Here is a 12,568-nt window from a genome sequence, read left to right as displayed (position 1 = left end):
GGCACCACTTGGGGGTCCTCGAGCAAAAATCCCAATTTTGGGCGTAGGCTGTGTGACCTGCAGGCCATGAGTTTACACAACTCTGGTCAAAACAAAGGATAGGACTGCAATAGAAGGCCTTCTCCTGCTTCCAAACAAAAATCAGGCTAAAGTAATCTTCAAGTGTAAGATCATCACTCAGGCGATAATAAATGTTTTAATGATTTTGGTATACAAACATGGTCAGACCCAGTCAGTACTTGGGAGACTGCTAATGAATTCAAGGTGATGCAACTATATTTTGGAGGAAGGAACTGGCAAAACCACCTCCGAATATACCTTGCCTAAGAAAACCCTATGAAATTTATGAGGTTGACAAAATTCTATAGGTGACTTGAAGGCACATAAACACACATACACAAGTAGATATGTTGAAGTATCCTGCAGGCATCACTTAATACATCCTGACATACAGCGGTAAAAAACAAATGGTAAGAGAATGAAAAATTCTCAAAATCCAATAGCAGGCTGGGACACTTCAGGTTGCCATGGGGAAAGGCTTTACTGATTGGTTAAAAAAGGAACAAGTTAAACTCTTCCTTTGCAAAAAAAGAAAAAAGAGGGGCTTTTTTCATGTTAGGGAGAGAGATTCTTACCCAGCTTGCTTGTATTGTGTCCAACTTCCAAGATTAAAAACAAAGCAGGCAAGAAATGCAATTTCCTGGCCTGCGGTCTGAAATAATACATTCCATTCTACCATCTCACTGTGTCTTTTGTGTGGATCAGGGCAAAACGTTAGAGATTATGGCATTCTTAAAGCTGATCAGGTTTCTGGATTCTAGTCCTGTGGGGTGGGGTTGGGTGGAATCTCTCAGGACCTTGCGGGAGAAAGCCATCTTCCCATAAGCAAAAGAGGAACCTTAATGGGTCTTTCCTCGATTAATTCAGGCACACCGTTTCTCCCTCCTTTGAGCCCCAAAGTGCTTACAGGTCTTTCAATGAGGTCAATGCAGGGCTGGAGGTCCAGGCCAAAGTCAATAAAGTTCCATTCGATGCCTTCTCGCTGGTACTCCTCTTGCTCCAGTACAAACATGGTGTGGTTGAAAAGCTGCTGGAGCTTTTCGTTGGTGTAGTTGATACAGAGCTGTTCAAAGGAATTCAGCTGCAGGGAGGGAGAGGAGAAGAGAGGAATGAATGTTATGCTAGAGATTAAAACCTTGCAAGGGGAATGTGCCGCACTGAATCCTCTCCAATACAAATGTCTTTCTGTGTCCCAATCAGTCAGATTCTTAACAAAAAGATACCCAAAACCGATAGTCTAACAGCAAAACCTTCTCTGTGATGGCCCCACAATTGATGAATCTCTTTAAAGCTCCTTCCTCCTTGAATAGCAGTGATAATACATTGTTTATGAGAGATTGCAACATATTTGTAATTATACGTATGCATTTGCTTTATTTTCAGCATAAATCATAAATAACACCTACATAAACATCTTCCCCCTGAAGTCTTCTGTCCTAGAAAACAATGAAGTCTCTTTGCCTGGTTAAGACTAAGACATTTTGCAGCACCGGAAAAAAATATTCAATAGAACTTTCCACTCAAAGGATTTACTCTCTAATCTGATATTGTATGGAATCAATCTGGCTGTCCTTCCAAACCGTAAATGCCATCAAAGTTGAAAGGGGCCACAAATATTGTAAATTATTTTATAAATATTTTATTATTTTATAAATTATTTTATAAATATTGTAAATTAAGCCGCTCTGAGTCCCCTCGGGGAGAAGGGCGGAGTATAAATGCATGTAATAAATAAATGTAATAAATAAATTATTTTCCTCCGGATGTGTAATCTGCTTGTCAGGGCAAATTGTATGCCTTTGGGAAGCACACAAGCAGGACTTGAGTATCATGAAAAACTGGACCTCATAGAAAGAATCCCACAGTTCAGATTCCAACACAGATATAAAACAAGCTCTATTTCCAGTAGCAATGTTGCATCACTGACGGGAGACAGGAAGCAGCAGCATGTCAAATAAAATTGCACTTGTTGAATTTCAGCCTTTTATGCATGCACTGAACACACAGAACCTCTGTTAGTAAGAATCATAAGAATGACTTTGCTTTCCAGAGGAACAACATGCACACAATTAAGGAAAAGGATAAACTGATGGACAGAAGGGAGAGTGTAAAGATAGACCGATGGCATCCATGATAACAAAAACATGGGCAGATTTGAAGGCATGAAATGGCAGGCAATTAGTTAGCCTGTAGATCTTTCTTCACCTGAAAGATTTCAAAGCCTGCAATGTCCAGAATGCCGATGAAGGAAGCTCCTTGGCGCTTAGTACGGTCCAGTGCCCTGTTGATCCGATGCACCAGCCAGCGGAAGAGTCGCTCATATGTGGCTTTGGCCAATGCTTCAACTGCAAAGTCAGCCTGGGAAGGAATGAAGAGGCATGAATGGAGTTGGACTCAGCTTGCCTTGCTCCATCAAACCTCCAATATGTTTGCCCTTCCGGCATCAGATATTCTTATGCCCCCAACATCTCAGTCACTGTCATTATCAGCACCCACCTGCTCCTTTGTCTGCGCCTTCTGTACATAGTCCCGGCCAACTTTTATGCGTGGGGTAAGGATGGCACGTGTAAACTCAGTGACATTCATGCCCAGGAGGTGGCAGAGTTTTTGAGCAGCTGAAAAAGAAACAGAACGACCCAATGAAAGTTTTTGGTTATCTATCCTTCAACTGGTAATCTATTTAAGAATTTAAGACCCAACTGAAGACCTATCTCTTCCAGCAGCACTAACCAGGCAATTTTAACTTCTGAATTTTAACCTGCATTTTTTGGCTGAATTTTAACCTCCATTTTACCTATACTAAAGCTATCAAATATTAAATAATGTTTATCTCTCTCTTTTAACCATGTTATAACCTGCCTCGAGCTGACCCAATGAAAGTTTTTGGTTATCTGTCCCTCAACTGGTAACTCCCTCTTTCCTATTTAAGAATTTAAGACCCAACTGAAGACCTATCTCTTCCAGCAGCACTAACCAGGCAATTTTAACTTCTGAATTTTAACCTGCATTTTTTGGCTGAATTTTAACCTCCATTTTACCTATACTAAAGCTATCAAATATTAAATAATGTTTATCTCTCTCTTTTAACCATGTTATAACCTGCCTCGAGCTGAAAGGAGGGTAATAAAATTATGGTTACAATTATTATACCCTTCCGATAAAGTTTACATGTGAAAGCTCTGGTGAGAAAATAAATTCCTATGCTGTACAGGATGGTGTCAGTCCAAAATATTGCACTAGTTGCTTATTTTATAGCTCAAATAGGAGGCTGAGATCAACATTTGTTTCTCAGTTCAAGAAGTGACCAAACACTTGGCAAACTGCTATACCGCAGACAAGAGAAGCTGCCACTTTAATATGATCCGTCAGAATTCAAGACCTTCCTTTCTTGATTTGATAATTCTCTACACTTCATAACGCTTATACTGGAGCAGTAGTGCTACTTAAGTGTTGGCTATTCTTAGCTTTCTGGTCTCCACCCTTTTGGCTAGTTCCTTGACAGTGGCAACCACTTTGACCTTGTTATGATATTATATCTATTTTTCTAAAAACATTCAAGCCAATTTCCATATGTTTTACTAGTTTACATACAGCATCCTGCAATTTCAAGGTCAAAATTACAGTCAACAGAGAATCCACTTTGAAAAATGACACAACGTCATTTTACAAATCAAAAGGAGAGCCATGCTATCACTTTAAAAAGATTAGCTTATCATGGCATTTGCACATCACAACAAGCTGTTGTTCTGGCTTGCTGTGACATACAAGCCTGCCTCTACTAACAATCCATGGTTTGCTCATGAGCTAGAAACCATAGAATGAACCCACCATAGAATGAACCCACAGTTTATTAATCGCTTGTTAATTCTGGTCTGTTTAAGCCACCGCTTGTTGGGACATTCAAACTGGACCTATGGCTTATTTCCTCTCATGCTCACCCTGAAACAAGAGCTGAGCATAAGGATAGGACAAAGCTGAAACAGTAATGGGGAAGTTAAACATAAATTTGTTTGGTCATCTGCTGTGGCTAAGCTGAGACACCCAACCAAGAAAACAAACAGAAATGCTGACTATAGCAAAGGCCAGACTCTATTTCTACATCCACGAGTGACCACACACACACATACACTGCAATACCTGTGTTATCAGGCATGGATGCCTGATCTGTGTTTCTCTCTTTTCGGAAGACAATGTTCCCAAACTGCAGCACAGCTGAGACCATCCGCAGCATACCTGGCGGGGCAGACAACAGGCACATCCTTTAGAACCAATCAAAAACCCCACAACCATATCCCCTCTTTGCAAATACAAACATTCGAAGTCATTCACTGGAAGCTTAAACATTGGGTTCAGGTAGAATACAAGGATACAAGACAAAGATATAAGACTTCATCATACAGCCTGATGACCCATGAAACTCACTGTTATGAGTAATATTTATATGTGTAGCCTTTACAGAATAAGATAATGCAGCAACTCTGGAAGTATTACTATCACTGTATGATAAGCAGCTAAGGAGAAAACAAATGCCCAAAGCCATTGCGTGTTTTCATCCCAAAGTCTTAATTTGCACAAGAAATTTCCTGGTTCCTTACAGAGGTAGTCTCCACACAAAGAGCATTTCCTGATTGAAGGTTTTTAAGGCTACCCATCTGAAGACACTGTGCACCTTTTGAGTTTTCTTTTTTTTCCCCCAGCAGCAGAAAAAGAAACCGCAAAGAAGCAGCCGGATTAAGTTATTCAGATCCTTTGTTACGGAGCCCCAATGTGAAAGCTGTCTTATCTGTGCTACATCAACTTTTTATTGCTCATCAAAATCATTTTCTCTCTCCCCCCCCCTCTCCTTCCACTTTTGGTAGCACATTTCCCCCCCAAAGACACAGATACACAGAAGAGCAGTGCTGGTGAAGGTCACCTTAATACTACAGCCACTACTTTTCCCATAACACTTACAACTCTATTTCCTCTCCACTGGAAACATTATATGCTGCACAAAGATGGAGGAATGATAAGGAAACTGGAACACTGCCACGTTTGTAATGCTCTGTATGATGCACAGTAGAAGAGTGAGAATTTCCATGCTTGAAAATATTAGTTTATGGACTCCAATTCCTATTTGGCAAGAGATTCTGAGAGGTTTTATCCTTAAAAAGTAACATTTACAAGCACCGGAAATCTCCCCAACCTTCTTAAATCCTGTTCCCCACAGATGTTCCCACCACAGACAAATTTTGTTGCTGTGTACTTTCAAGTAATTTCTGACTAATGGTGACCATAATACAGGGGTTTCTTGGCAAGAGTTGTTCAGAGGAATTTGCCTTTGGGTTGCTGTAAGATTTTCCGGCTGTCGGGCCATGTTCCAGAAGCATTCTCTCCTGACGTTTCGCCCACACCTATGGCAGGCATCATCAGAGGTTGTGAGGTCTGTTGGAAACTAGACAAGTGAAATGTCCAGGGTGGGACAAAGAACTTTTGTCTGTTTGAGGCAAGTATGAATGTTGCAATTGGCCAACTTGATTAGCACTGAATGGCCTTTCAGCTTCAAAGCCTGGCTGCTTCCTGCCTGGGGGAATCCTTTGTTGGGATTGATTGTTTCTGCCTGGAATTCCTGTTTTCTGAATGTTCTTTATTTACTGTCATGATTTTGGAGCTTTTAAAAACTGGTAGCTAGATTTTGTTCATTTTCATTGCTTCCTCCTTACTGTTGAAATTGTCCACATTCTTGTGGATTTCAGTGGCTTCTCTGTAGTCTGACATGGTGGTTGTTGTAATGGTCCAGCAGTTCCTGTAACGCCAGGAGAGAATGCTTCTGGAACATGGCCATACAGCCCAGAAAACTCACAGCAACCCAGTGATTCTGGCCATGAAAGCCTTCAGCAACAAATTTGCCTTTGTGGCTGAAACGCAGTTTGCTCAATATCAATTAGTATGTTTCCACAAATGAGCAAGGATTTGAACCAAGGCCTCCAGATTCATTTCCCAATGCTCTAACCACTACACTAAAGCCAGATATGGCCTCCCCTATTTTCCCCTTCACTGTATGGACGTGTATTGAATGTGATGAATATAAAATGGAATAGGCATGGCAGTTCAGAACTATCAGTTTCATTCTGTTTGACAGGTTAAAACAGAAAAGTGATCATCTCCGTATTCTTACGGAGCCGCAATGTGAAAGCTAAATCAACTGAAGGACAAAGAGGTCATGGATGTCATGATCACATGCACTGCTTCCAGACTTCTGGAAGAGATATCAACATTCTTGCTTGACATCGAAAAATTCTGGCATCTTCATAGAGCCATACTCACAGTGTATCTCCTCGTGGGAAAATCCCATGATGCGCATGGACTCCATGGTCTCGTGGAAGATCTCCTTGTCCTGCTGGCCGGGGATGGGGAGGTATCCGTTGGACAGGAAGCGATACTGATTGAATGGCTCCAGCAACAGCTCTCCTGTCATTTCCCAGAAGAAAAGCACCACTGAGGCAAGAGCTCTCTTTTGCAGGTTAATCTGCAATCCTAAGGAATTTTCCCTCTGCACTGCAGCATATGCCATCTCAACATCAACTGAAACCTCTATGCGTTGTTCGTTTTCCTTTTATCATTACCACCGCCCGCCAGCCAAACCTTCAGCCATGTCTATGAGGTGAGGTCAAAAGGGTCAAGGTCCAACCATGTCCCTAAATATTACTTCCAGGTTTATTTATTGTTCCCTTCTAAATACTGACAAAACCAAACATATAAAAGAACCAAAAATGAATTACATCACAAAAAGATGATTTCACTCACATGTGAATGCAAAACTGGCATTTATTTATTATTTATTATTTACTACATTTATACCCCACCCTCTCTCACTCTGAAGGGGACTTAGAGCGGCTTACAAGTTATATGTACATACAACATATTATATCATTAGCATAGCATAATATTAGCATTATATATTACTATATAATTACTATATAGTATACCACTATACTGTAATATTATTCGTAATATTACTTTTAATATATAATATATAATTAATATTATTATATTGTATCATTATTAGTATTATATTGCATTACATTTACCTTTCATATGCTCGCCAGCTCCCACTAAGAGCTGGTAGAAGATGTGGAAGGTGCGCTCATCCTTGGCTTGACGAATGGCTCGCGATTTCTCCAGAAGATCTGGGACACTCAGCATTAAGGAACACAGAAATGAATCTAGACAAAACCTTTTCTCACCATAAACCTTGCTCTCCTAAGAGGATGAAAACCTAGACTCCCAGCATTCCTGTTCCTCCCTCCAAAACCCATCCGGAAATCCCAGAACCAGAATCCCCTTTTCCTTCATATCTCTTAGGAAACCCTGCAACTGGAATCTACTCCCTTCCTTCAATCCCTTGTTCCCTCTAATCTGTCAAGATCCCCTCAAATGGGATCCAATACTCTTCCCAACTCACCAGGAAACATGTTTTCTCTGATCTGGGCCCTTAAGTGGGAAAAGGTACTTGTGGTACTTGTACGTCACTTTTGAGTCCCATTCGTGGGGAAAAAGTAAATAATAGTAATAATAATCTTAAATAAATAAATAAATAAATAAAATATGCCAGAGATTCTCACAATTAGGACCATAGGTTCCCTCCAACCCATCAAGAGCCTCCTTGTTTCCTCTTATTTGTCAGGACTAGTAGCAACTGGCATCTCGTGTCCCACAATCTATCTAGTATCCCTACATTTCATTTCTATTCTAACACTTTTCCAATTCTATTCCTACCCAGGAAATTCAAGAACATCTTAGCTCTAAATCCCATTACTAGTCCCAAGAGTTCACACAACTATTGGAATTTACTCATATGTTGACTCATCATTCAACAGTTAATTCAATGGTTTGACTCTAATGAGAAATAAATAATAATATTCATGCTCTATCTTCTAAAATCTCCTGTTCCAACCCCTCATACTCTTCCACAAGTAGGATACATGTTTCTATATTGGCTCCGACAATGTAGCCAGCTACATCAAAGTTAATTCGAATAAATTTACCCTGGGGAAGAATGAGAGAGAAAATAGTATTAATTGATGGTTTAGTTGGTCATAATATTCAGATGGACCAAGGGGAGAAAATGTGCACAAAAGGTTTAAAATTGAATGCGTTGTCAAAGGCTTTCCTGGTCGGAATCACTGGGTTGCTGTGAGTTTTCCAGGCTGTATGGCCATGGTCCAGAAGCATGTGAGGAGATAATGCTTCTGAAACATGGTCATACAGCTTGGAAAACACAGCAACCCAATTTAAAATTTACTTTAAGTTATGATCCCAAGAGAAAAATAAAATAAAATGGTGCAAGATTGTTTAAGACGTATGGAAATGTAACCAACAAGATAGAATTTTTATCATATATAGTGCATATTAATGCAGAATTGGATCCAAATATATCACTTGATGGAGAAAATTTTGAAATTAAAAATCTCATTGAAACCTAAAATGTTCTTATTGGGACTGATAGATAGCGAGTTGGAGAAGAAGCATGGAAGAATCACTCAGTATATAACTATAGCTGCGAGGCTGCTGTATGACCAGAGGAGGAAGGATGCAGCAATTCTGCCAGAAGAAGATTGGCTGATGAAATTATATGACAGTGTAGAGATGGATAAATTAACAACTTTAATTAGAAATAAGTCATTAAACAGTTTTAACACAAATTGGGAACTAGTAATTGTTTTCTTAAGGGAATACCAAGGAGAATAACAGTGTTAAGCTTTGTAATGTTAAGTTTTACGACATAATGATAAGATTTACAATTAGAGGAAGTATGATAATTGAATAATTAGCACCATTAGATTTAGAGCTGGAAGTCATTGTCTTCCCCCTTTTGTTCTTTTTTTCCCTTTTGCACTGTCAAACTTGTTAGTTTAGTTTTATTGTATAAGATAGCATAGCTTTATTAAGTGCATATGTAGTAAGATTTTAGGTTCATTGTGTTTTGTATCCTGTCGTTTCCACCCTGTATGTTTTTATACATTTGTGGTTTATCATTTTATAAATGGTATTTTGTGGAGGACCATCTAAAGGTAAAGGTAAAGGTTTCCCCTGACGTTAAGTCTAGTCGTGTCTGACTCTGGGGGTTGGTGCTCATCTCAATTTCTAAGCCGAAGAGCTGGCGTTGTCTGTAGAAGCCTCCAAGGTAACATGGCTGGCATGACTGCATGGAGCGCTTTACCTTCCCCCCAGAGTGGTACCTATTGACCTACTCACATTTGCATGTTTTCGAACAGCTAGGCTGGCAGAAGCTGGAGCTAACAGCAGGAGTTCACCCCGCTCCCCAGATTCAAACCACCAACCTTTCGTCAGCAAATTCAGCAGCCCAGCAGTTTAATCCACTGTGCCACCAGGGGCTCCTTATTGAGAACATCTATTTCCTTTATATACACATAGTCTAGGGAAAGGACAACTTGCATACCTACAACACTGTGTTTTTCTTAAAAGTACTCTGACTAGAAAATACAGTATGTCTTAATATTTGGGGTTTGGTTGTTGTTGTTTTATACTCAACCAAGTTACAGAGGTTTGAAGCAACTATTCCTGGGTTAACCTTCCTTAAGCAGGAAAAGCAGGAAGTCATTTCTGCATAAAGAAGTAGAACCAATGTGTCTATATTCCTGTTGCAAGAGCTATCGATATGAGGGTAGTAAAGCATATGAGGGAGTACCACACTACTTTATCATGCTGCAGTATCATATGTGCTGCACTGATCTGGCCTCCGTTTTCAGCAATAATGTCTATAAGAAGAATGATTTTGCATATGTACAGGTGCCTCTATGAGATTCAGAAACTAATGGTGCAAGGTTTCAAATCACACAGAAGTCTCCTACATAAAGCCTTCTTCTCCTTTCCCAAAGGCATCCACAATGTACACACTGATACTTAAGGGAAGGCACATGCACAACACCTAGAACACAGTGACATGGTGCAACTCTGCCCTTGTTGTTTCCTCCTTACAGATACCAACATACAGCTATTGTGGAATGCAGCACTGACGTCTCTTCTTACAGTAAAGAAATATACACAAATCTTTATATTTCCTCCTCTTTTAAGGTGGAGTTAAACATGACATTTCACCACAGAAACAAAGAGTATCTGAAACCAGATCTTCAGTAAGGAGGGGAAGGAACTGTTTTTCTTTCCAAATGAGGAGAAGCTTTGTTAGCATAGGTCAACAAAGCAGAGAAGGTTTTGCAAATGGTATTACTGCATTCCGGTCTTTCTGCGAAAGGGTCAAGAGAAAGCTTGGATGAAATCAAAGGCTGTGTCGAAAGGTTTGTAATCAACATGACAGGTAGGCAGGTAGATGTGCTGCAACCAAGAAACACAAAATCTATAGTGTAAACGATTTAAAATTTTATCTATAAGTTTTCAGCAACATTACCTTTCCCTCGGGTTTTGGTAGAGTACAGAATATCAATAAAAATTTGTTTTACATCACAATTTCAACACACAGAATCGAAGATGTAGTGTCAGTCACTGAGAGGATGCTATGCAAATACAATAATATTATGACATAAATATGGTACTGCTCTTTGGCATTAGGAAAAAATGTGCCAGTCTACCACATCAGATTACTTAAGAAACACTGTCATCATGACTTTTCCAGAGTTGAAGTAGATGCCTTCTCCCGCAATGTACAGATGAAATCTACAGAAACTCTGGGGTTTAATTTCTTTTAAAGAGCTGAATTCTGCTGCACACATTTCCAAAACAGAACAAGGGATTCAGTCCCATTTTCAATCAACTTACGAATCGCGAAGAGTTGTCATTTTTTACAGTCTTCGCATTGCCAAAGGCCTCCAGAATAGGGTTGGCTTGTAGCAACTGACGCTCCAGTTCACCCTAAAGCCAAAGAAAAAGGAGAGGAAGAGGGAAGAAAGAGTTACCAAACCCTAGAAGCAGCACAAGGCTGGCTTTCAAACCTAGTAAGGCTACCAGGCATAAGATAGACTTCTGACAAATTCCAGTCATAATCTTGTCAAATGAATGGTGCCACTTTGGGGAAATGAGCTCCAGCAATTGGCCAGCACTGGTCCCTGTTTTGAACTGTGGAAGAACAACAACCCTGCAAGCAGGTACACAATACCCACCCGGATTCCCCCCTTCCCCTCCAAAAAACACAACAGAAAATTACTCACGTAGGAAGCAGGGTTGGAGGTCTATGGAGGACGGGGTGGGGTTGACATCACAAAACATAAAATGGGGTGGGGCGGAAGGAGGGGAGAGGGCACGGAGCAAGACAAGGAAACAAACAGAACCAAAGGATTAAAATCAGAACATGAACAAAACAAAACCCGACGACAATGACAACAACAAACAATGCAGTGACATGAACTGGGAACGGAGGAGGGGGTATGGGAAGACCAGCACCCTGGCTCCCTTTCCCAACCCCCCCCCCCCTTGAATCTTGTTCCTTTTTCAGAGAACCCAGCATCCTGGCTCTGATGAGGGAAGAGAGTCAAGGGGAAATCTTCCAAATACACACGCACGGGGGAAAAACTTGTGATGTTTAAAAACCAACAATCAAAGCTTTTAAGCCAGAGTTAGAGCCCCCAAAAGGAGGCAAGAGCAGCAGCCAATGTAAGTGACCAGCAGTCAGCCCTGGAGGATGGACGGGGAGGAGGAGGATGGGGCTGTGCAGGGATAGGGGGGGATTGGCATTGTGGCAACATGCAAGTGCTCTCTCTTGCCTGTTTGGCTTCGGTCGGGTACTCCGGCTGGGGCAGTAAGACAACAGAGGGGGGGATTAATACCAGCTCCCCTCGACGACCCAGGAGAACACCCTCCCACACACAAACACTGTCAGAGACAAGACCCCAAAACCATTTTGTTTGGACACAAAAATTCAAATAATATCTTCCAACAAGCAGTGTGGTCTCGGTGTGACCCAGATTGCAGAAAAGAAGCACTGCAGAGAACTGTGCTTTGATGGAGAGGGCCCAAGGCTCAGGGGTGAAACACAAACTTTGCCAAGGAAACTGCATGAGTGGCTTTGGCAGAGCTTGGAGAAATGGTTACTTCTTTGGACGATGTCTTCCAGAATTCCTATGCCAGTGGTTCTCAACCTGTGGGCCCCCAGATGTTTTGGCCTTCAACTCCCAGAAATCCGAATAGCTGGTAAACTGGCTGGGATTTTTGGGAGTTGTAGGACAAAAACATCTGGGGACCCACAGATTGAGAACCACTGTACTACGCCATTGTAGCCACTGGTATTAATTACCTAGAGAATTAAGAGGGCTGCAGTCCAGAAAAGTAGGTTTGGGGCACTGGGGCTCAGACTCAGTTTCTCAAAAATCAGAACAACCAAGTGCCTGAATCTGAAGCCCCATCTACACTGCCATATACTGTAATTTAAAACTGCATTGTATAGCAGTGTATGTAAATGGGGGGTCTCAGTTTTCACTGAGTGCTCAAACACATCACAACCAAACAGAGAGAATCCTTGCTTTGCATTTCCCTCCCACAGACAGAGGTTTTGGCC

At 41.0% G+C, this 12,568-nt stretch overlaps 1 protein-coding gene across 13 annotated transcripts in view; it reads right to left on the bottom strand.

Annotated features, from left to right (window-relative positions):
• Positions 1–12,568, bottom strand: part of LOC100553074 (myosin-10) — a 79,287-nt gene that overhangs the window by 33,801 nt on the left and 32,918 nt on the right. For 7 of the 13 annotated variants that reach the window (XM_008117179.3, XM_016996062.2, XM_016996063.2 and 4 more), the window contains exons 6-14: positions 11,778–11,804; positions 10,837–10,929; positions 8,025–8,088; positions 7,131–7,229; positions 6,367–6,510; positions 4,198–4,293; positions 2,557–2,675; positions 2,266–2,418; positions 968–1,141 (exon numbers count right to left, since the gene is read on the bottom strand). In XM_008117179.3, the coding sequence (XP_008115386.2) occupies positions 968–1,141; positions 2,266–2,418; positions 2,557–2,675; positions 4,198–4,293; positions 6,367–6,510; positions 7,131–7,229; positions 8,025–8,088; positions 10,837–10,929; positions 11,778–11,804 (969 nt within the window). Of the gene's footprint in view, positions 1–967; positions 1,142–2,265; positions 2,419–2,556; positions 2,676–4,197; positions 4,294–6,366; positions 6,511–7,130; positions 7,230–8,024; positions 8,089–10,836; positions 10,930–11,225; positions 11,247–11,777; positions 11,805–12,568 lie in introns of all 13 variants that reach the window. The other 6 variants (XM_008117183.3, XM_008117184.3, XM_008117191.3 and 3 more) reach the window with 2 other exon arrangements.

Source organism: Anolis carolinensis, chromosome 6 (assembly GCF_035594765.1).
Source record: "Anolis carolinensis isolate JA03-04 chromosome 6, rAnoCar3.1.pri, whole genome shotgun sequence".
In the NCBI taxonomy this organism is placed as follows: Eukaryota; Metazoa; Chordata; class Lepidosauria; order Squamata; family Dactyloidae; genus Anolis; species Anolis carolinensis.
The sequence above is the reverse complement of the archived record's forward strand: the minus strand, read 5'-3'. Positions and strand labels throughout refer to the sequence as shown.